The sequence below is a fragment of the Astyanax mexicanus genome, chromosome 1 (genome assembly GCF_023375975.1).
Source record: "Astyanax mexicanus isolate ESR-SI-001 chromosome 1, AstMex3_surface, whole genome shotgun sequence".
Taxonomy (NCBI): Eukaryota; Metazoa; Chordata; class Actinopteri; order Characiformes; family Acestrorhamphidae; genus Astyanax; species Astyanax mexicanus.
In genome coordinates this window covers 41285490-41310235 of record NC_064408.1, presented here as the reverse complement: position 1 = coordinate 41310235, position 24746 = coordinate 41285490, and the positions used below count along the sequence as shown (strand labels likewise).

The following is a 24746-nucleotide window of genomic DNA, read 5'->3' as shown; positions in this document are numbered from 1 at the left end:
AAATATTATTTATGGTAATGTTACTGTAAAACAGTACTGAGTTGTGAGACGGGAGCTGTGCTGAGCTGTGAAATGATAAATGTGGGTTTCTATACACCTGACAGCTACAGTTGGATCACATTTGTGATATTTTGCAAGGTGGTGAATTAACATGGTAAAGAAGTGCCATCATGCTTTGTAAAACACTGTGTGTAGAATTCTGCTAAAAGTGTGAGGCTGAGAGGTAAAGTGAGTAAAACCACAGTCTGTAAGAATTGATGACCAGACCCCACCCACCCTAAAACTGAAAGCGAACACCTTGAGAACGCCCACAGGTGTTCAGGGTCCATCAGCTGTGTTCAGGATATAAATATGGCCCTGTGCGTGAAAGAGCATCAGTAGGAGACCTACAGCTGTTCAGGTAAGAGACTCTCTTAATATATGTGTTTTTAATGTGTTGCATGTATTATTTATGGTCAACACATTTCTCAGTGCTCTTATATCACTGTACAGGCTTCTTTACATCAACACAGAGTCTCATCCTTGACTACTTAAGATAAGATGGCACAAAGCAAAGGTATGTATGTTATTATCATAATTAGTAGAAACAGTAGAATTATTAGGATTAGGATTATATAGGATTATATGTATAGGATTAATTAGGATCATACAGAATGTATAGGCTAGCCAAAGCTACTAGGGGCTTTAATTCACTACAGCAGTAATATAACATGTAGGTAGACTATACTTTACTCTATTTTAATGCTGCTGAGTGCTGAGATGCAGGAAACATGAAGCAGCCATCATGTGAACATTTTGTTAACAGCAAGTATATCTGTAGTCTTAAAAACTGCTCATATCATTGTTATTATTATAGCGGTTATTTCTTAAGGACCTTTTTTTTTATTACATATGTTTCTCCAGAACTAATCGTGTCTCAAGAAACGGTGGCACCAGACTTCATTACGGAGCTTCTCCCATCATCTCAGCGAGTCTCTCTGCTGTACCACCTCTCCTACCTGTGTTTGGCTGAATTCCCGAAATGCGAGAAGCTGCTCAGAGCTCGGGCTCTTGAAACCAGAATGCTGTATTCATCCTCTGAAGCTGTCCTGCTGAAGGTATTACATTTTTCAATATTGTATAATTAGAGATCTGAGGAGTCGAGGACCTGTTGTAATTTCAATTTCAGCCCTCTATAATAACCTCAACTAATTTGTACAAAGAGGTTTCAGCACTACAACTACTTGTACATGTACTAGTTTATTACATACCATGAAAGTAAATCAAGTAAAGTAATACCTAAAATACATTCAGTGATGTATAGTGTACACTAGAGTTTTAACTGAATGCACTGAACATATAATGGATACAAATACAGACAGCAACAGGAGCCTATTCTATTCACTTTCAGTGAGTCTCAGAGAGCCAGCCAGCTATCAGTGGTTTCCTTCAGTTAACTGGGAGGTAATGCAATGTAAAAATCTGATTTACGCTAATGGAAAAGAAAAGGACAACAGCAGTAAGACTGGATTTCATTGGTGAATGAGGTAACAGACCTCATATATACAGTATTATATTTGAAATGATGTCCCTGTTATAATAATATTAGAAGGCTCATGTTGCAGCTTTTCAATGTTTCTAATGAAATGGTGAAAAACCCAGCTGTTAGTCTAAAATCCTTCATAGCTCCTGTCATTCTATCAGGGATGAAACTCAAAATTAACAAAGCAACACTGCTTTGCACATGGACATCATTTATACCACACAAACTGTTCAGATAAATGGATCACATTAAAAATATTTTGTGGGTAACCCTAAAATAAACACCAGATTTGGTGAGTAATGTGGAATTGTGAATGTAGCCATGTAGTGGACAACCCTTTTTTTACACTTACATCTTTTTTTAATACAAATAGTTGCCAGAAAAATAAGTGAACCCTTTCAGAATTGTTGCGATTTCTGCCTTAATTATTAATAAAATGAAGTCTGCTTATTATTTAGGTCACACAAACATTTAACTAACCAATAATAAACATTTGTTACCTGTCTTTAATTGAGCACATAGTGTAAACACCAACAGTGCGGCTAATTTAATCACCTGTACATCCCAGTTTAGCAACTTCACCAACTTTTCCCTTGTGAATATTGATTTCCTTTGGGTAATATTGATTGTGAATTGATTTTGGACAATTCTTCCCTGCAAATGTGTTTCAATTCATCAGTTATTCTTACATGCTTGTGTGCAAGCCTTCCTGCTGGATCATGCCTCAGCATCTTAAGAAGGTTAAGATCAGAACTTTTTTTCCAACCATTACTTATTTAATTTAATTGTGTGCTTTGGGTCTTGCATTAACCCACACGTCACCACCTCTTGACATGAGATCAATTCTGTATGAGCAAGTGTGCAGCAAAACATGTTATTAGACAACTAGTTTACCTATAGAGTAAATGTGACTTTATGACTACTGTTAATTTTATGACAAATCCACACAGTGTTTTTAACAGTAACATAATGCACTGGAGAATATGTCTTGTCATATGCCATCACAGTAGCTGTACAACACTGATATGTATCCATGAATTTTGTAGTTGACCTGGAAACTAACTAAAAATGTAATGCATGAAAAAAAAATATATACAAAACCGCGGCTGGTTGATTGCGCTTTAAGTGCTCGTGCATATCAGTTCTACTGTTGTGATAAGCCATCTCCTCTTTGCAAAGCTGACAGAGCACCACAATCTTGTGTTTTTGTGTGAAATACTCCCACATACTTCAAAAAAGCAAAAGAGAGCAATCTTGTCTACAGCCTCTTCTGATTATCAGATATAATTCCAATAGTATTATTAGTGGCAGGTTTATTGCTTAATCTATTTTTTTTTTCTAAGCATCTCACAAAACAATTTAAACAGGTAATTTCTTCAGTGAGAACGTTTATAATAGACATCAAACATCATCAGATCCATATCTGGTTTTAATAAATCCAGACTGATCTGGTATAGTGATGTATGGAATAAATTCTAAAGTTGATGAGACTGCACTTAAGTTAGAATTTTGTAATTTACATTAAGTAGAATATTTGGTGCAGAGGATGTAAATTCAGTTGCATGACATACAGTAAACTAATATGGGCCATTTTCCAAGAATTAGGAAACATTTTTTTTTTAAATATTAGTAAACATAGGCATATGTTACATGTTACTGTAATTGAGTAGATTTTATGAGTAATTTGTCATTTTTAAAGTAGTTTTTCAAATAGGTAATTTTACTTTTACTCAAGAACATTTTGATACAAGTAATTGTAAAAAGTACTCCCCATTACTGAGTAAAAAATAAAATGGGGGGGAGAAAAAAATTGTCTGAATAAAAAAAAATTAAATTGGCGCAGATGCGCCGGTGCACGGATACTCGCGCTTGGAATAACGAGGCAACGACGTCCTCATAATAAATTACATACATTTATAACCTAAAGCTTATTATTGATGTATTGTGTTGGGAAATCAGCACTACACTTAACTGCTCCAATGCGTTCCCCTTGATTCTTTTGATGGAAGCCCGAAGTAGAGTTGATAGAGAGACAGGATACTATTTAGCAAATTAGCCATTTATTACAACAGAGCTCTGGGAACCCCTTCCACTCACGCAGAGTTTCAGTAGAAGAAGTTCAGTGATCCTTACATTTGCAAGACCTTATATCCCCAAAATCCCACCCAGACATACTGTGCAAAGGTCAGTTAAGCGGTTCCTCAGCAACTGTTTCTAACTGATTGAGTTAAAACATTTATTGATTACTACTGTTTTCTACCTGTACTCTGGCCTCATCTCTGCTGCTTAGGCGCCGACTTCTGCATTACATACTACATACTGGACATTCAGTTTTGAGGTGTCAGCCTAACTGTCCTCTGCACTTTCACCCACATACACAGTTCAGTTCAAATATCCAGAAACAACTCACTCGTTTCAGACACTTGGGTCAGCACAAACAAGATTACTCACATTCATTCTCTTAATCGTACTCAGGTTTTTGGATTAAATGTCATTATGTCTGATCAGCTGAACAAAATACATTTAATAGTAATATTTCCTATTTCTTAACAATTGGTATAGTTAAATAATACAGTGTTTAGATTTTGTGAGCAGTCTCTACCTGCAGCCTTGCCTGTATTGCGCTTCGGGACCCCTGCCGCGCGATGCTGCGTCCTGCATTGGTCCGCGGAGGTCTTCAGCTGTTTACTTTAAGTTTTTGCAAACAAAGGAACGTATATACAATCAGTTCCAGTCATGAATATGTAGCGCCCCAGCCAGGTACTCTATAGAGTTACAGATATTTAAAATATTAAATATAGCTGGGACCCTGGTTCTTCTGTATTATACAGTTAGGTCTAAGTGTGTTTAAGTAGCTTAGTAGTATCCTGATTATATCTTAATTACTATAGAACCTCTGTAGTATTAGAAAACAATTTAGCTCCACTTTTTAGGAATGTACCTCATTAATTTATACAAATAAAGAGAAACAACTAGTCAGTAAATTATATCAAGGGGATATAATGTAGTTTTTTTTTTAGAACAATGAATTTAGAAAAAATAAAAAGGGCCCACACACACACACTCACTCACTCACGCACAGCTCCTACAGGAGAGTCTCTCATAACTCTCCGACAGTTACTGACTCGAAAATAACAAACAATACTGCATGTTTTTCACTTATTTTCGTGTACTTTCTCATACCATTCACGTCTCTCCGACTTCTCGCTTCTGCTTCTCTATAGTTCCCTCTCCACTTGCTTTCTCTCCAGCCCAACCTAACCCATGGTTCACTGCTCCCGCCCACTCTCAAAGCTGATTGGATGATAGAAAACAGACCACAGAATCTTATAGGCTCAGAAAGAGGTAGAGACTAAAGTTCTCAGAGCAGAATATAACAGATTAATTAAACAGAAAATATACAGGAACATGTATTACAAATTTTATAACAGTTCTCTTTAAACAAAAAATATATGTAAGAAATGAACTCTTATTTTTAACCTGGGCTACAAATAAAGGAAATAAACCTTTTACTGATGCAGGAGGACTGTTTCTGTGTTATCAAATATACTGTAAAGCATTATATGCGTGTCAACCTAGAGTTGTGTTTATTGACGTAGTTCCAACTGTACGCTGTAAAAATTAGGAAAGAAAAATAATTTTAAAAAATGTATATAATGGAATTAGGGACAGTTCTATAAATGGCTCACAAATGGCTCGCTGCGGTGGTGCCGAAGACTAGGCTGTGCCGAGCTATGCCTCCACGGCAAAATCTGGACACTGTATAATAACTGTAACACTAGAGCACTAAAGCAAGTTAAAATGTAAATAACTGATAATAATCCCAGCAGCCCTGTAACAGATCATCTTAACAGAGCTTCTTAAACTGGCCACTGAGTTAGCCTTCTTTTTCTATGTAATATTATAATTTTATTCTCGATAGTTTATTCTCTTTACAGTGTACTCGCGTACCTTAAGTGTCACTTTCATCTCCAGGCAAATTTTTATTTGAGATTGTGCTGTGCTCTTCATCATAAAGGGTGCTGAGATGAGAGGGGTATCATTTCGGCAGAGTGAAATATAAATATTAACGCACAGCGTAAAAGTAACCTCTAGCACCCACATGTTTACCAGACGCGCGTGCACCGAAAAGAGAGTCGGATTCTGCCTGGGATTCAAAATTCGGCACACCTGTTATATATATTATGATTTAAATACATTTAATTAAATGATATCTCACGCTTTTCATCCAAGCTGTCCACTCAGCTCAGAGCGCCACTTCAAATGTTCAATTCATGCTGATATGCAGCTGCCCTGGATTAAGCTTTAAGTTTATTTGGGTAAGTAAAGCACACGTAAAGCTCGTTAGCCCATAAACAAAAAATATATTAGACGCAAAAAAGACCTTTAACTTTTGCTTCAGTAGAATTTTAGCAAGTAAGAGATCTTTTACTTAATTACAATTTTTAGTACTTTTTCCACCTCTGCTCATTACAGTTAGGAAGTTGTAATGCGCCGAATTTTAAGCTGCCACTAAACTATCTGGGCCGTAACCAGTTTTTTCAACTATGCCGGAGGACTCGGAGCCCATGAGCGGCACCAATGTCCCTTATTGGCCAAGACAAACAAGACCCGCCCACATCCCATTTCTGATTGGATGGAAGGCTTGCGTTGAGCTTTAAATGTTCTGCACACGTCAAATGTAGGGGGGGGAAAAAGACTTTTCGTAGGGGGTGGGGAAAGGTTTTTTTTTTTTTTACAGAGCCACGCTACGCCAGATTTCCGGCACGGTGACGGAACGCAAACACCCCTGTGGCACTCTCTCCCCATCACGCTTAAAGGTGGCGCCGTCTGTGAGCGGATGAATCGGAACCTAGCCGCTGTGCTTTCCTCCGAACGCGCTAGCTGCTCAGGCAATGATTAATCAGCAGCAGCTCGAAAAAAGGGGTGATTGACTTCACACGTGTCAGAGGAGGCGTGTGCTCGTCCGCATCCTCCAAGAGTCGCAGGTGCCACCGGTGATGGGGATGCACAAAGGGGTAGGAGAATTGGATAACCAAATTGGAAGAAAATGGGAAAAATCAGAAATAAAAATATATACACTACCGTTCAAAAGTTTGGGGTCACGCAAACAATTTTGTGTTTTCCATGAAAAGTCACACTTATTCACCACCATATGTTGTGAAATAAATAGAAAATAGAGTCAAGACATTGACAAGGTTAGAAATAATGATTTGTATTTGAAATAACATTGTTTTTACATCAAACTTTGCTTTCATCAAAGAATCCTCCATTTGCAGCAATTACAGCATTGCACACCTTTGGCATTCTAGCTGTTAATTTGTTGAGGTAAGCTGGAGAAATTGCACCCCACGCTTCTAGAAGCAGCTCCCACAAGTTGGATTGGTTGGATGGGCACTTCTGGCGTACCATACGGTCAAGCTGCTCCCACAACAGCTCAATGGGGTTCAGATCTGGTGACTGCGCTGGCCACTCCATTACCAATAGAATACCAGCTGCCTGCTTCTGCTGTAAATAGTTCTTGCACAATTTGGAGGTGTGTTTAGGGTCATTGTCCTGTTGTAGGACGAAATTGGCTCGATCTGGACGATCATCCCCAGACCATTAGCTCCACCATGCTTAACAGATGGCGTCAGGCATTCTTCCAGCATCTTTTCATTTGTTCTGCGTCTCACAAACGTTCTTCTTTGTGATCCAAACACCTCAAACTTGGATTCATCCGTCCACAACACTTTTTTACAGTCTTCCTCTGTCCAATGTCTGTGTTCTTTTGCCCATCTTAATCTTTTTCTTTTATTAGCCAGTCTCAGATATGGCTTTTTCTTTGCCACTCTGCCCTGAAGCCCAAAATCCCGCAGCCGCCTCTTCACTGTAGATGTTGACGCTGGTGTTTTGCGGGTACTATTTAATGAAGATGGCAGTTGGGGACCTGTGAGGCGTCTGTTTCTCATACTAGAGACTCTAATGTACTTATCTTCTTGCTTAGTTGTGCAACGCGGCCTCCCACTTCTTTTTGTACTCTGGTTAGAGCCTGTTTGTGCTGTCCTCTGAAGGGAGTAGTACACACCGTTGTAGGGAATCTTCAATTTCTGGTAATTTACCACATTAGCAATGTACAGAGTGTATTTGTTTAAAGTTAGGACTAGTTTAAAGTTATCTTCATTGAAAAGTACAGTGCTTTTCCTTCAAAAATAAGGACGTTTCAATGTGACCCCAAACTTTTGAACGGTAGTATATATATAAACAAAAAGGTCTGATTAGAAAGGTCTGATTCTCGTCTGAAGTACAAGGAGGGATGTTATCTAGATAATTCAGTATATCTAAATGTGAGCTGCAACATTAAAAAGTGTAAAATTAATAAAAAAATGCATGCTTTTGTATTTACACTTTGGTCTTGATTGCCCCATAAACACTCCAAGCGAAGTGGCAGTTTCTTAATTAGGGAAATCAGGGGAAGCTCCACCAAAGTGTGAGAAGGAGGAAAGGAGTTTCTAGCACTTTTAACCAGTGTTAAACTAGCTGACTGTTCTGAACAGCCAGCCCTGCCTTTGAATATCATAGACCAATCATCTAAGCCAGTGCAGCCAATTTAATGTCAGCTTAGACAGCTGATTAATTTGCACAGTCCAATTTGACTGTTGTGTAGTATGATCGCTGTTAATTTGCTTTTGTGGCGAGAGAGTAAAAATAATAATAAATATAGTCGCAAGCGGCGATTTACGGGGTCTGAGCGGTACAAGCAAAGAGGCCCCGTAAGGCCAGTTAGATGATCAGCATGACCATTATGACCAAGCTGGTTGACCAGCATGACCATCCTGGATGACCAACATGACCTGGCTGGATGACCAGCATGACCAAGCTGGATGACCAGCGTGACCATAATAACCAATTTGGTTGACCAGCATGACCTGGTTGGATGACTGGCATGACCAAGCTGGATGACCAGCATGACCAAGCTGGATGACCAGCGTGACCATAATGACCAATTTGGTTGACCAGCATGACCTGGCTGGGTGACTGGCATGACCAAACTGGATGACCAGCGTGACCATAATGACCAAATTGGTTGACCAGCATGACCTGGCTGGATGACTGGCATGACCAAGCTGGATGATCAGCATGACCATAATGACCAATCTGGATTGACCAGCATGACAGAAAAGACCAAGCTGTATGACCAGCATGACCAAGTTGGGTGACCAGCATTACCAAAAAGACCAAGCTGTATGACCAGCATGACAAAACTGTTTGACCAGCATGACCATAAAGACCAAGCTGGTTGACTAAACTAGTTGAAAAGCATTGACCAATAGAGTTAAAGTGTTGAGCAGGTTTTATGTGGTGTCTTGCTGCACTCTAGTGGTAATTTGCTGAAACAGCTCCAGTTCTTAAATTGAAAAATACAAACTACTGCTGCTGAGAGCCTGGTGAGGCATAAATATAAACCCCTAATATAAAGCATTATGTTCCAGTCATAGGGTGGCATAGGGTCACATATTCTGATACCAGCTGTCAGAATCAGTGACCCCTAATATAAAGCATTATGGTCCAGTCCAGTAATAAATGTTTTTAGAGCTGTAAAGGTGAAGGAATAGTGAGTAATCTGAGAGTATTTGGTTGCTTTTACACTGAGATGAATAGGGTCCCATATTCTGATGCCAGATGTCAGAGTATGAGTAAAGCCCAGTGATTGCCAAACTCTCCCAAAAAAAAACTTTATAACTAATGTTTAAGATGGGACCTGACAAAGGCACATTTTTACAGTTTTGTCTCCAAAATAACAAAAAAAAAACCCAGAAAAAATAATCTAACCCTTTTAATAAATTTATTTATTAAAATCCGACAGGGCATTATAACTACCATTTTAATTATTTATAGATATATGATACACATTATCTAATGTATGTTTAGCATGATAGAACAGATGTAAAGTATGAGATAATCAATTTTCTTCTGTTTTGCAATACTACACAACATTAAAGTAATTGGATAAAAGTAAACATTTTCTTAGTGTTCCTCAGTTTTCTCATAGGGTTTTATCTAATCTTTTACTGGGTCTGGCATTTTGGTTTGTTTAGGGAAAGAGCTTGTATTTTGCAGTGCATCCCCCCTACCTTCTTTATACGACGTGAAAATGTAGAGAATTAATAATGAAACATTCATGTTTAAGATCGCTTAGTTTATTTATAGACAACATAAAATGTAAAGAAGCTTTCTCATCGTCCGTCAGACCGACAGCAGCAGAAAGAGAAAATAAAGCGAGTCCGCGTAGCTTACGCAGCGCGCTCGTGCCCTCTGTGGTCACAAAACCCGATGGTCACAGAAAACGATGTAACGCCTGTAATCACAGCATGGATAGCTAACAGAAAATGGCACCAGCAGACACAGGCAATGGCCACCACAGACGGATCAGCTACAGCACATCACGGCCACTTTCACTACCCCCAATCCAAAAGAGCAAGTTAGCTGTAATTCTAAAATCACGCTCAAACTCACACAAAATAAGCAGAGCAGCAGGGTTATTATCGTTTATGAAAACGAACGAAATAACAAAAACTGAAAGTGAAAAAACATTTTCGTTAACTGAAATAAATTAAAACTGTCATTAAAAAAAAAAAACGGTAACTAACTAGAACTGTATTGAGAGTTTATAAAACTAACTAAAACGTACTGAAATTATAGAGAGAATGCCCTTCGTTTTCGTGTTAATCAGTTTATTTATACGCTGCCGTATATTGTGGACTGATATGGACTTGATTGTTTCCACTCGAGCCGTTTTAGTTGCCAGCACCGCACAGCACTTGTTTACCTTGTGCTCACAACGTTAGTTCGCCGCAATATGGCGACAGCAAAAGTTGGGAGAAAGCGTCAGAGTCCAATATGGGATTTCTTTGAATATGACTGCGAGAAAGACAAGAGCAAGTGTCTCGTAGTGGAAACCGGCGACAAAATATGTGGTGTACTTCTCAAGGGGAAGAACCCCACGAATCTCAAGGTCCATTTGCGAAGCTCGCACAACAAGGCTAATTGTGAGTACCTAGACAAGCTAGCCTCTCTGAGTAGCTTCACTGGAAGAGAATCCACATCCCAGCCCGGCAGCTCCGGTAAGGAAACAACAATAATGGACTGCTTTCAGCGTGGACAAAGCTGCTGGTTAGTTACGCAGCAAAGTATGAAAAAACTGAAACTGATACTAGAACTAATTAAAACTAACTAAAACTAAGCATAAAAAAATAATAAAAAAATAGCAAAAATGCTCTAAAAACTAATTAAAACTAACTGAATTACAGAAAAAAGTCACAATGAAATAAAACTAAACTATAATTAAAAATCCAAAACTATTATAACCTTGCAGAGCAGACCTACCTTTTGAAACTGAAAGTGAAACTAGACCCGCAGGAGCACAATACAACGCGGCTGAGCGTCAAAGTAAAACGTGCCGATGAATTGAACAAGCCACACAATAAGATTTTAGTCAAATATTGTAGCCACAAATATCTTGTTTGGAAGTGATCCAAAAAACGCGCTAACTCAACCACGCTGAATGCCGCTGGACCGGAAGTGGAAATGGAAGTCCCGCCCAGCACCTTAAAGTGCCCGCACACCATTTTTGAACAAAGAAATGTAGGTGGGGTAAATACAAAACCCCTCCTGCTACACTTTTGACACCATATCATAAATGTCTCCCCTGAGAGATTTGTCAGAAGACCCCACTGCCCTCACCCATCAACCCCCATCAGAGCCCACCTACTAGTTCAGTTGAAGATCCACCATTTCGTTCATTTTAGAGAATGGTGTCTTAATTATCTTTATGTCTCACATTCTTTCCAAACAGTGCATGGGCACCAGTCAGAACCTCGTTTCCACACTGTTTCCTCGACTGATATCTGCTGTGCAGAAAAACAACGCATCCATGGCAACTAAGTACCTGGAAAAAGCAAGAACATGGATCACTGACATCATTCGGGATGTTCACCAGATAGTTGAGAGGTAACACCAATAATGTGCAGTAAATTCACAGTTAAATTACATATTTGAACACATAGATACAAGACACAAGACAAATTTATTCAGGAAATTTAGGTCTGAACAGAAGTCCCACTGCTCTGTATTAGCAATAGGCAACAATGATCATAGAGTGTTGCTACCCACCCACAGATGTCTATTTTCCTAGCTGTCAGCCTAGAATCAGTAGTTATGATTTGTATAGATAGGTCTGAAATAAGATTGATGTGCACAAGAACACTGTTTGTTTGTTTGTTTTTAATTAGATATGATATACACAACAAAGATGTGAATGCAACTACTAGTGACATCATCACCGAGAAGCGACACACTGAACAAAAGTTGAAAGAACTAAACAACGAAGTTAAAGCGATGGAGGAAGCTCTGGAGATTCTTAAAAAGAACCTGAAAACAATCGCTGACAGCATTGAAACGATTGAGAAACAAATTCAGAGCAAATCCTCTGAACTGGAGAAACATGTGAGGGAGGTGACTAGTAAAGACAAAGGTCTGAGCATCTTTGCTGCTGTGGTCCCCTTCATTGGAGCCATTGTTAAGTCTATTTATGATTCAGCAACTGGTCCAGGTGTTGCTGCAAAAACCAAGGCTCTTGAAAATGAACTGAATAAGCTTTACTCAGAAAAGACGATTCTGAAACAGCAGGAGTGGACTCTGCAGCTCAAGATAATTGATGAAGGGATGGTGTTGGCCAAGAAAGAAAAAGATTTGGGTGAGTATTTTTTCTTAAAGAAATGGTTTTACCCTAACTATGACTAACTTTTGATTTTATGTTGGCTTATGATTATGTTTCCTTTTAGAAATCAGTTTTAATCAGTGTTAAAAAAATAAGTAAAATTATTTTTTTGTATTCTTAGGAATTGTACCTAATCCTGACCACCTTGGAGAGGTCCAGCGTTACCTCTCTAAAATCCAGAGTATTCTGATTCAGCTGAAGTCTTTTTGGGAAAAGGTACTTTCTTTGTTGGGTGTTCTCAAGGATAAAACCTTTGTTGATGAAGACCTCATTGACGAACCGGAAGAAAAAGAACTGTTTGCGTCTTCCATCAGAGAAGCTACAAAGGTAATTATTAGGGGTCTAAGCACAAAGTGCTTGGAAGTCTATTGTGTTTTTTAGGATTTTTAGGGTTGTATAGGTATGTAGAATATATACAATTGACCTTAAAAGGCTACCTAAATTAAAATTCCTGGATGCCATCAACCATCAGAATGAACCTTATATACAACATTTTCCTAGTGACTTTTTATCATTCTGTCGAGTTTTTGGTCACTAGAGGTGCAATAACTAAAAAAAGTATATCAAATTGTAAATGTCACCTGGCTATATGACTCATGTTGAGTTTATGCTCTGCTTTATCCTTTACATGTTACATGTCTTTAACAAACATTTTTTTTTGCTGATCATGTTATAATGAGTGTCGGAAGACACTGTAAGTAAACAATTATCAAAAAATGTTTACTTTTAGACAACTTGTGGTACTTATACATTGGTCCATTGGGTACATGCGGGTACATAAGTGACCTGGTCAGTCAGGAACATTTTGTCCTAGCAGCACAACAATTTATAGACATATATCTATGGACAGTATAATGTTGACTACAAAGTGGTCTTCAGTTGCTTTTATAATACCTGAAAACTTACTTTGAACATATGCATAGGCCTCATTAAAAGAACTTTCAAGAAACATTTTGTCCCATCAACACAACAATTTAAAAACATATCATTGCTGTACAATTAAAAAACAAGTATCTCCATTTTTGTTGATTTTTTAGTTTAATACATAATTCGAAGACACAAACTGTCTCTTACACTTTGTCAAACTTTCTTGATAAAATAAGCCATAAAAATTCTTAAAAAATATTTTTTGACTTGGAAGTTTGGAGTTGAAACTGAACTGAAAACCCCAAATATACATTGCACAAATGAATAGTGTTACTTTTTACCAGGGTTAATCCCTGTCTGGAAAACCCAGCCTATGAATTTTATTTATGATTTTCTGTGCCCTCAGAGCAAGGCTGTAGTCACTATATATTAAGGGATGCTGCTAGGGTATTTAGCAAATGCTTTTATCCAGAGCAACTTACTAAAATGCTTAGTCACCAAAGTCAGGGTACTTTTGATTTATGACACATTCATTTCTAATCACTGGTGTTGCTTCTACCAGAAAAATAAGTGTTTTCTTCACATCCTGTTGTCTTTCTAAGCTCAAATGAAATCTTTGAGAACTTTTATTCATGTTTTTTCCCGCTAGTTTTGACACCAATTCACACTGCTTAGGATGACAAGATAATTATTATCCATTGCAGATTCAGGTGATGGTACCATTTTGGTTTTATTAGATTTTGGCATTTTTGCACTGTGGATTATTTTCTGCTTAGTAACAGTTGAAATGCTTTACTGGAATTAGTGATTATGCATTTAATTGGCTTACCTCCTGAATAAAGTTCTCTGTAACATTCTGTTATGGTTTAGTAACTGGCCAGTAATATTTTACAACTAAATGACCCAAAACAGATGTTCATTTATTTTGTGTTTTGGATCTGACCCACGGATACTTGGAAAGTCAAGTAAAAAAACATGAAGGCATGATTTTCAGTAAGCAGTAAAGAGAGCATATCAAAAGCATCTTTTTCCTACTATTAAATATTAAGCCATTTATGCAAGCTAACAACCTGAAAAAAGTGATTTATGGTGTAATACATAATGCTAATTTAATACTTTCTAACTTAAATACTTGTAATTGAAATATTTAATATATATTTTTTTCTTATTTTTTACAATAAAAAATGAGTGGACATTTGTGTTACAACAGTATTATGCACATCTGAGAAGTGAGAGGAAGTTGGCAAGGGTATCCTAAAAATCCAATAAAGAGAGTTATAGACAGATAACAGTCTCATGGATTGTACTTGGGTGATGGGAGTGAACAATGGCAGTCAGTGTTTTGTAAATGAGAGTGCTGTAAAACTATTTTTCTCCTTCATAGATTTTTTATGCTTTTTTGTCACATTTTCTGAGATTATTAAAGAATTTTTAATATCAGACAAAACCAGTATAAATGCTGATTTAATTTATTAAGAAATAAAAGCTATCCAAACCAACCTGACTTTTTACTATGTAAAAAAGTAATTACCCCTTAAACCTCCATTGGGGAATTTTGGCCCACTCTACTATGTTTTAATTCAGCCACTTTGGAGGGTAAGCATAAAAGGCCTGTTAAAGATCATGCGACAGAATTTGGCTCCGAAACCTTCGTTTTTTTTTTTTTTTTAGCTATTCAGCGGTGGACTTGTTGGTGTGCTTTAGATCATTGTCCTGCTGCAGAGCGCAAGTACAGCTGAGCTTAAGGTCACAAACTGATGACCTGATATTGTCCTTCAGGATTTTCTGGTAGACATTTTTTTTGTTTTATCTATTACAACAAGTTGTTTAGGCCCTGAAGCAGCAAAGCAGCCCCAGACCATCATACTACCACCACCATGTTTGACTGTATGACGTTTTTTAGTTTAACTCCAGATGTAACGGCACACAAACCTTCCAAATATATTTACTTTTTTCTTCTCAGTCCACATAATATTTTTTCCAAAGATATCAAGATGTTGTTGTTTTCTGAGATGGGCCTTTGTGTTCTCTTTGGTCAGCAGTAGTTTTCACCTTGAAACTCTTCCAAATGTTGAATCAATAACACCGATCCAACCTGAGGCAAGTCAGACCTGCAGTTCTTAAGATGGTTCTTTTGTGAATTCCACATAGGACCAGGTTAGTTTGAAATGCTTTTTTCCAAATAAATTAAATCATCATTTAAAAAATATATATTTTGTATTTATGCAGGTTATCTAATATGAAAATTTATTTCACAATCTGGAGAATTTGTAAGGGGGCAAATACTTATTTACAGCACTTACACATACAGTAAGTAATTTTGTCCCTTTATTTTTTACAGGTTTGGGACGACTTCAGTTGCTTCTGTGGTAAAGCAACTGGCATCTTTCAACAGCAGAATAAAGAAGCTTACAAGTTCCTGGAGTCGGATCCCACCAAGCTTTCAAAAGAAGCCTGGCAGCTAGAGTATGATTCTGTGCTAGAACAACTGAAGAAAGTAAACCCTGGTAACGAGTGTGTGCCCGCCATCAGTGAGTGATGTATAAACCAGTGTCAAAACTAACCAGGAGGAACGAGTAACCACATCCCACCTTAAAACAGAAGTGTTTCTGTGCTAAATGCCTCTAAATATAAAGATTGTAAAGGAACTTTACGGTTGCATTAATTAAGCTTAGTCAGCATGCTTTCCTGAATAATATTACTGTTATGCTCTTCTGGGAACAAGTATTCTGTTGTGCTCTTCATGACTTTCCTATTTTAAACCTGCAATAGTAATTTAGATTAGCATGCTTATGACTTATGACTGAGTAGAAGACCTGTAAAATGCTTTTGGTTATACCCAAAATAAATTACTTCAACAATGTCTATGTTTCCTGAATTATTCATATATACTCTAGGTGTTCAAATGTTTGTTGACACTCAATTCACCCACTGCTGACAGAAATGTAAGTGCACATGCACAGCTTGTCTAGTCCCTGCAGTAAAATACTGCCAACAGAATATTACACTCTGAAGCAGATGAACTTTAACCTATTGGCACCATGCCTAATGCCAGACAAAGGCTACAGGGATATGAATTCCTCCAGTATTGAGCTGCAGGGCAGTGGAACTCCTGATGCATTAAATAGCTTACTACCCCACCTGGGGAATTTCACACCAGGAAATGAAGCCCAACAAGCACATAGGTTTCCTGCAAATATATATTTAAAAAAAACAAAGTATTTTGAAAAGTGAGTTAATCAACATTTAATGAGCAATTAGAGAGAATCAAATTAAACTAAATAGTGGACCTGCTCTTTTATTTCTTTATAAGAATAATCCAATATTACTCTGACAGAGTCTGACAGAAGTATGTGAATGCTGCAATAACTGAAAACAAATGCTTCATCTCTGTTACACTGGTGTGTTTTATCCTATAAGCTGCCACTTCAGTTTCTTCTACACTGCTATTGGAATAAGGTCAGGACTAGGACATTCCAACACATTAAAAAGGTAACCCCCTAATTTTAGCTTACTGAATTTGAAAAAAAAAAAAAAAAACAAAAAAAAAAAAAAACAAAAGAAACAAATGTGAGTTGCTGTCTCAAAAACGTGAGGGGTCAGAATGGTAAGAATATGTAAGAATATGTCAGAATATGTAATGACCTCTGAGGAAATAAAGTTGATTTCTTCATCTATTATGAGATCAAAAGGCGTGTGCTCTCAGTCACTGCAGAGACACTGTAGCATAAGCTAGCATAAGCTTTTGCGTAAGCTAGTTAGCTAAACCTAAGCGAGTTATTTGACTTTCTGCGTATTGTTGTAGAAAAGAAAATGAAAGGTGGGTCAACACCCACCTCTCGTCCGGGGTACAACTCCCCTGCGTGTTCGTTTGATAGAGAGAGTCAGACAGGTGGAGTGAAGTTGAAAGCAAACCAAGTATTTATTACAAAGTACTGGATCCAGGAGAACATACAAAACCAATTATTAGCTGTCTCAGTATAAGTTCTGACCCCCCTCTGATCTGACTCCATGTTTATACCCCAAATGACGTGAAACCTGCTGATGAGGCGTTACTAAAATCATCTCATGTTAGCATGCGTAATTTCACGTGTTAGTACTCAAGTTTCACAGGTCTGACTGGACCACTAGTGTTTGGCCTTGACTGTATCCAGCCGGACAGTGTGGTATTGTTTCAAGAATTGACAGTGCCGCCCTCCCTACGTGCGCGTGTCCTCCTCCCGCTTTGGTAGGTGAAGGACTTTGCAGAGAGAAAGGCCGCACTGTTCGTCCCGAAGTCTCCTTTGTATCAATTTAGTTCATACAGAGTGCACTAGCTGATGATTGATGGCCGTTAGTCAGAAACATGCAGTGAACGAAATGCTTCAAGCATAAGCTACACACGTCACACAATGGATTCCATATATTATATGTTAATATGTTAGTAGCGCGTGGTTAGTCCGCCATATAATAGGTCCTATGTGTTAGTAAACGCCTTATGTATCACGTGGGTTAATTTGTCATAATAAGGTCTGTGTTAGTCACATGCCTGATCAAACAATGTTTTACTATATATGTAAAGAATATATTGTGATTATTGGTTAATCTTCTATATAAATGCGTGTAAAATACACTGTGAGTAATAAAAATTATCAAATATAATGTGAGTCTTGGTTAATGCATATAAAATACAAGGTTTCACACAATAATTATGTAATTATAGATACTAAGATAAGTAATCATAATTGAAAGATATTTGTCAATACACTCAAGGTAAAATAAACAGTTACTCTTCAGTATACAGTACCGCACACTTGCTTTTAGCACTACTACTTCAAACTCAAGAACACACATATAAGTCTGTATTGTACCATACTGTTTAAGGATGTCATCCTCTCAGCAAACTGCACACTGTAAACACTTTGACCCAGGGCTACGATTCCAGTCACTGTAACACAATGGAGGCAACCAGAACAGCCCTGTGTTGTCCCCTTGACACATGCCTATGTACTGACCTTCATAACTAATGAGAAGAGTAATTTATATATCAGACACACATCTTATCAAACAGCAGAACCATATCTAACCAGAACTGGAACATCATTCTGATAATAAATATCAGCCATTAATTCATCTTAGAATCATCCAAGCTAACACCCTTCACACCTAACAGCTGAGTTTCGCTGTTAGCTAGCATTGAGCTGCTAGCTGCATTCCGCTGTTCTGAGGTTAAGAACTAATGACTGGAGCGATATATAATGCCTCCGATGAGGACCTCTTGCCTCCCAGCAAGCCTGTCTCCTCTTCTGCTCCCCCATGCCGGACTCCTCGGCCGAAGTCCGTCGTCTCCATTCCAGCCATCTTAAAGTGTGTTAGTTCAGCATGCTCCAAGCATTCCACAGCAGAAAGACAGTGCATAGCCTTACTGCTGTTTTTGTGTTCTTCCTTTTTGTGTATGCTTAAAAAAAAGTATAATAATAATTGTATTGCTGTTTTTTGCGTTTTGCGCTTAGGCTCTATGCTTACAACAAAAATGTATTGCTGTTTTTTGTGTTCTTGTATGCTTCAAAAAAAGCTTGTTTAGAAAGTATTTTATATTCCTAAACATTGTTAATTATTTTAGAGTAAAAAAAAAAAAAATCTTGGTCTGTTTTGGTTTAATGATTGTGCATTAAATAGCCATATTGTTTTTTTGTTTTGACTAAAGCTATATCTTAAAAAAAATGTGTTTGTTATTTTCTTAGACATTGTTAATTATAATATATTTATAATAATATATTTATAATAATTATTATGTTTAATGCTCTATTTAATAAAAAAATGTCGGGTTTAATTCAAGCTCGAGCTGAAAAGGACAGTTTATGGGGTGGATCAGCTTGGGCAGAATGTGCTTGGGCCGGGTCGGGCTGGATTTTTTTGGGCCCGATCTGAGCTCTAGATCTGACCCAACTATCAAATGTGCTCCAGCTATGAAGTAATACCATCTCTTCTGCTGATCCGTGCTAAATGGTATGAAAATGCATGTCTGTATTTACTTTCTTTCTCCACCCCAGACAAGTCTGACCAATAAGCAGAGAGAAACCAAACCAGGAGGGAAAAGGCTCCAAGTTAACAAACTCAGAACAGAGAAACAAACTACAGGTGTGAAACCACTGATAACAATTTTGAAAATGGAAAGAACCATTTATTTTGCACCCACTATCAGGCCTTGCTCACACTGGCCAGTGCTTAAGCTCACTCATGAGATAACATCTCATCACTTATACAGGTTTGGCAGTTCACAAGCTGTCTCCTAAAGTAACATTCATTATCATTTTACATATTGCTGTCCCATGACTTTTTCCATGTCAGTGTAGTTACTGTAACGTTTCAGCCATCAACTGTGATTGTCTCAAATTTGTTCATTTGTGTTTAATACGTGGAAATGATGTACACTTTCAAATCAAGCAAATTCAGCATTCCATTTAAATGTGCAAAAATAAAAGAAATTGAGAAAAATAAGCATGATTTTCCTGAAAGCTCCTTATGGTTGTTCCAGGAACAAACAAACAATGACTTGCGATTGTGTGATTCCAGAGTGCATGTGGCTTGTGTTAAATAAGGGCTTTCAGCAGGTAAAAAGTTTCAGTGTGCATCATGGTGCTTCATCAGTATAATTAACACCTTCCTTCTAACTGAAAAAGACACTGAAGAAAGAGGTGCACTGATTTTACTCGATTCAGGTTGAATAAATCAAGGAAATTTAATGTATCGCAAATTCAATGGCCACAGACAGCTGCTGAACACATTAATAATGCATCTGTATTACCATAATAAGCAGTAAATATTAGTGTGTATATTAAGTTGTTGTCATAAGAAAACCTTGTACTTTTATTACTTTGGTTATTACTACTATTTTTTTTACTACTCCTTCCACAGTGTGAATATTTGAGTATTAAATTAAACAATTGGAACATTATTTTACAAGGTTTTACCCTATTGATGTATTTACAAAAACTACTGTGAGGTTTTCTTATAACAGTTATAACTAAATTGTTTTTTTAATATGAAAGCCTATCTGACCGTAACATGTATTTTTATTGAAGATTGTTAATGCAGTGTGCACAGAAGCATTCTGGATTCTGAATGTGTTTTTCCTTTAAAGCCCTTCAGTTCAAGCCACGGCCTCATCCCAGCCCAGTGAGGATCATAGGCCAGAGTCTGTCGTCCTAAAGCCACTGAAGATTCAGTGTCAGAGTTCATTGCAGGCGGAGTTCTCTGCTGTTTTAAACATCAGAATGGAGTTGTAGATTTTCAGTGCAGGACCCAACTTTATACTCAAGATCTTCACCAGGTCAGTCTGAGTCAGCAGCAGAAACGCCTCGCCATCGATTTGCTGTGAAGAAACAACAGATGAATCAATAACAATTTTATTGGAACAGGCACTTACTGGTCACAATATCAAACTTAATCTTAATTTCAGTAAAAACTCTTATGTTGTTCTTTCACTCACTGGCCACTTTATTAGAAACACCTACTACTAAACCTTGTGCTTCCACTCACTGGCCACTTTATTAGGAACACCTACTACTATTACCTTGTGCTTCCACTCACTGGCCACTTTATTAGAAACACCTACTACTACAACCTTGTGCTTTCACTCTCTGGCCACTTTATTAGAAACACCTACTACTACAACCTTGTGCTTTCACTCACTGGCCACTTTAGTGTGTTTATTAGAAACAGCTACTAATATCGTGTGCTTCCTTTCACTGGGCACTTTATTAGAAACACCTACTACTTCCTTGTGCTTCCACTCACTGGCCACTTTATTAGAAACACCTACTACTTCCTTGTGCTTTCACTCATTGGCAACTTTATTAGAAACACCTACTACTAATAGCTTGTGCTTCCACTCACTGGCCACTTTATTAGAAACACCCTACTACTTCCTTGTGCTTCCACTCACTGGCCACTTTATTAGAAACACCTACTACTACAACCTTGTACTTCCATTCACTGGCCACTTTATTAGAAACACCTACTAATAACTTGTGCTTCTACTCGCTGGCCACTTTATTAGAAACACCAAATACTTCCTTGTGCTTCCACTCACTGGCCACTTTAGTGTGTTTATTAGAAACAGCTACTAATATCGTGTGCTTCTACTCAATGGCCACTTTATTAGAAACAACTAATTCTCATTCCACTCATTGGTCACTCATAGGAATTGGTCTAAGTGCAAAGAGAATACTGAGTCTGAGCAGTGTGTGTGTTGTGTGTGTTTAGTTTTTTATATTATCTGTCAGTATCAATAAATAATATTAGAAATAAAAGAGAATGATAATAAAAGCAGAAGAACATCATTCTAATAGAATTATTTAACCAGCTTTCTTTTGAGCAGTATTGCTCTATTCCCTGCTGCCAGCAGTGAGTGTTTTAGTGCTGCTGGAGTGAAGACACTCTGCTTTGAGTTCACACAGTGATTCTGGTGAGAGCATAATTCATTACCTCCTCCCTGAAAGTGCGCACTTGTTCCCTACAGCCCGGCAGACCCTGGATGAACTCTGTCACCTGCAAATCAACAAGAACCGCATCTATGAGGGTACAGCCACAGACATGTTCAAGACTGCAGTCAGTTTATTGGAAACACATTGGGTAAAACAAGCTTAAATTACACTTCTTTTACATTTTAAGCTGTATCTAACTCCTTCTACACTGGGGTAAAAGTGCACATGTCAAATTGGCTTCACAAAGCTTTGCTAGCGAGCTACCCTCCACAAATTAACCCAGCAGAGTGAGTCATACAAAATCACTAGTCCTGATTGGACAACTTGATATATGCATTCTTGTGCTCAAAGTAAATAGGAGTGAAGCTGTTTTGTAAACCCTTATTTAAATCGTGTCCTCAATTTATCATCTGAAACTTTTAAATGAGCCTGGAGAAGCGGCATCTCCTAAAGTCATTATCCTCTCTCAGAACATTTACAAGTTGGAGCTGTTATACACTGAAGAAATCATTTTTTAAATTTATGTTCCATTATGTAAATCTCCATTTTCTTCAGTCGAGCTAGCTCAGAAATGTGAAAAGCTCAGAAAAAGCATCTCAGAGCAAAGGCTTTTACACACTGAACAGAATTTATTTGCACATTTTTTTCGAATGCCAATAAAATGAATTCAAACATGTACTTCTATTGTTTTCTCATACAACAAAGACTTAATATTATTTGCAACATTACTTTTGTTCTATTTTTGAACTAAAAAAACAACCATATAAGCTTTCTCCTCCAGTCATGGTAGTCATTGGTTTTGAAAAACAAACAAAATGAATGATGATTGATCTTTATCACTTGTGGAGCTTTAAGAAAGCTCATAACCTCCTACCTGAATTAGGCTTTTTACTCTAAATACGTCCATCAAATTTTTGTTCCTGTCTGCTTCACTTGCTTATTGGATCTAAGCTCATGGTTATAGCAAACAATGGCTAAGCTGACTGGCATATGGATCTGCATGAGCCATAATGAGGAAATACATTATATTGCTGAGTTCAATGTTTTGGATGTGTGAGCGAATACTTTTTCCAAAATAGTGTATGTCTTGTTTTGCACTTTGCCTTGACGAGTAGCTTTTCAACCACCTTGACCATTAAAGATCAGGTCAGGCAATCAGTTTAGGGTTGCAGTAATTGAACAAGTATTCTACAGGTCACATTAAAAATAGTCTGTGCGATATACCCTGCTTTAAATTTTTCAATTAAATGAACAATTCCTGAAGGCTGAGAAAATTCCTTTCTTTTTTTTAGTCGAGGTTCTCAAATTACCAGAGGATTCGGTTCACTCCTAAATCAGTTAAATCAGTGTACTCAATATACTGTAAGTAAAGTCTCATACCTCCTCCACACTCCATGTAGCCACTTTACTAGCTGTGATTCCAGCCACCGATGGGAGGAGCTTACTGTGCTGATCCCAGCACTGAGGCATGCTGGGAGATGGAGTGGAGAACGGCATAAACACAGACTGGTGCAGAGCCTGCTGCAGAGTCAACTCTGAGAAAGAACCAGAGAAAGATTATTAGACACTTTATTAGAAACACCTATCTTGAAATTCTAGGGAGTGTAGACTGTAAACATTACACTTATGTTAATGACAGACATATAGAAAACACAGCAGATCAGATTGTAATAAAGTGACCAGTGAGTTATTTACCCTTTGACCAAATGTTAAGAGAATTCCACTGCGTCCCCAAAATGTTCTGCTTATTTAAACATACTAGACATTTCATAATCCCTGCTATTTTACCATTATACACATTACATGTTACAGGGCTGCACGATATATCGTTTACGCATCTATATTGTGATGTGCGCATGCGCAATAGTCACATCGCAAGACATGTGATGTCACCTAATGCAATTAAATTAAACACGTCATGTTGCAATGTTTTAAATCTTGACACAAGAAGTAGATACACTTCTATCTGCCTTGTCACTTTCTGTGAACATCGCTGCCTCTGTGTCTGTGTGAGCGACAGGCTGCTGCTGCCTGAGAAGCATGAGGGGGAAGGGAGGGGAAGGGGAAGTAAACACGAGCTAACCACATGGCCTTAACATGGCTGGGCACATGCTTGTAAAGCAGCCGCTGACAGCCTGTTGAAAGCTGTGCACCTCAGTCTGGCACAGTTTTGCACAAATATTTTTAGTTACAGCCGAAATCACACTTTTAATCCCAGAAAAACGTTCTTACTTACCTTTTAAAGATAATTTAGATGGCCTATTAAAGAGATGATAATTGTTGTTTTGCTGTTTTCCTAGTGCTTTAAGTGCTTGGCTGACTCTAAAGCACATGGGTGTAGGCGGGACTGGTGATGTTACGGGTCCTGCATTGTTTATTGTTATTCTATCTTGTCAAAAAAAAACAAAAAAACATTGCAATGTCATTTTTGTCCAATATCGTGCAGCCCTAACATATTAGCATAAAACTGATAACTCACTGATGGGTGTGGCCGGTAAATACAGTGGCTTTATTTGTGTTGTGGTCAAAAGCTGACTCCTGGTTTTTATCACCACCACTGTAAAGAAATCCACAATTTCCAACCAAACCCACCTTAAGTATTTTCATTTAAACTCCTCATTTGTGACATACCAGTGTAATTCTCATAGAAATGTTTCATTAGACAGGATTTGAAGTTTGAAGGCCATGTGGTGCTGTCACTAGACTTTATTACTCTCATTAAGTCATCATTAAATGTTTAATTAGTGAGGGCAGCAGTGACCCTGCTCACAGGCAATGATTCTCAGTCTTCTGAGCAGCACTGTTTAACACAGCTGAGACACTGCCGGGACTGTGATGTTCATTTAGCTCCTCTCAGCTCTGCCAACTTTTCGTATTTTTGTACATTTTCTTTAACACAGAATCCTTGTAGCGTCTTTAACAGCTGCGCCAGTGCTGCTAATTAATTCTGACGAGTCTGTATATTTATAAAAACCTGTTAACAATGTTATGATGTAGTTTTATCAGGAAGATTTAAACAGTAGAGCAAAATGACAGTAACAGCGTCAGGTTCCTTTAAGGTTTCATGCATGTTTGTTTAAAACAAGGGTGAAGAGAGACGATTCTATCTGTCATTTACTGAATTACTGAA

General features: G+C 37.8%; 2 protein-coding genes across 2 annotated transcripts in view; one reads left to right on the top strand and one right to left on the bottom strand.

Annotated features, from left to right (window-relative positions):
- The first annotated feature begins 484 nt into the window (after nucleotides 1-484).
- Nucleotides 485-15985, top strand: LOC111189729 (uncharacterized). Its single transcript, XM_049478864.1, has 6 exons — nucleotides 485-556; nucleotides 904-1097; nucleotides 11358-11512; nucleotides 11794-12257; nucleotides 12403-12608; nucleotides 15490-15985. The coding sequence occupies exons 1-6, from the start codon at nucleotides 541-543 to the stop codon at nucleotides 15685-15687; spliced, it is 1233 nt and encodes a 410-aa protein (XP_049334821.1). The 5' UTR covers nucleotides 485-540; the 3' UTR covers nucleotides 15688-15985.
- Nucleotides 15986-19844: 3859 nt separating this feature from the next.
- The window catches only part of l3mbtl3 (L3MBTL histone methyl-lysine binding protein 3), a 73757-nt gene continuing 68855 nt past the window's right edge, over nucleotides 19845-24746 (bottom strand). The window contains exons 20-22 of the mRNA XM_022663376.2: nucleotides 22997-23151; nucleotides 21618-21680; nucleotides 19845-20502 (exon numbers count right to left, since the gene is read on the bottom strand). Of these exons, the coding sequence (XP_022519097.2) occupies nucleotides 20359-20502; nucleotides 21618-21680; nucleotides 22997-23151 (362 nt within the window). The 3' untranslated portion in view covers nucleotides 19845-20358. The remainder of the gene's footprint in view (nucleotides 20503-21617; nucleotides 21681-22996; nucleotides 23152-24746) is intronic.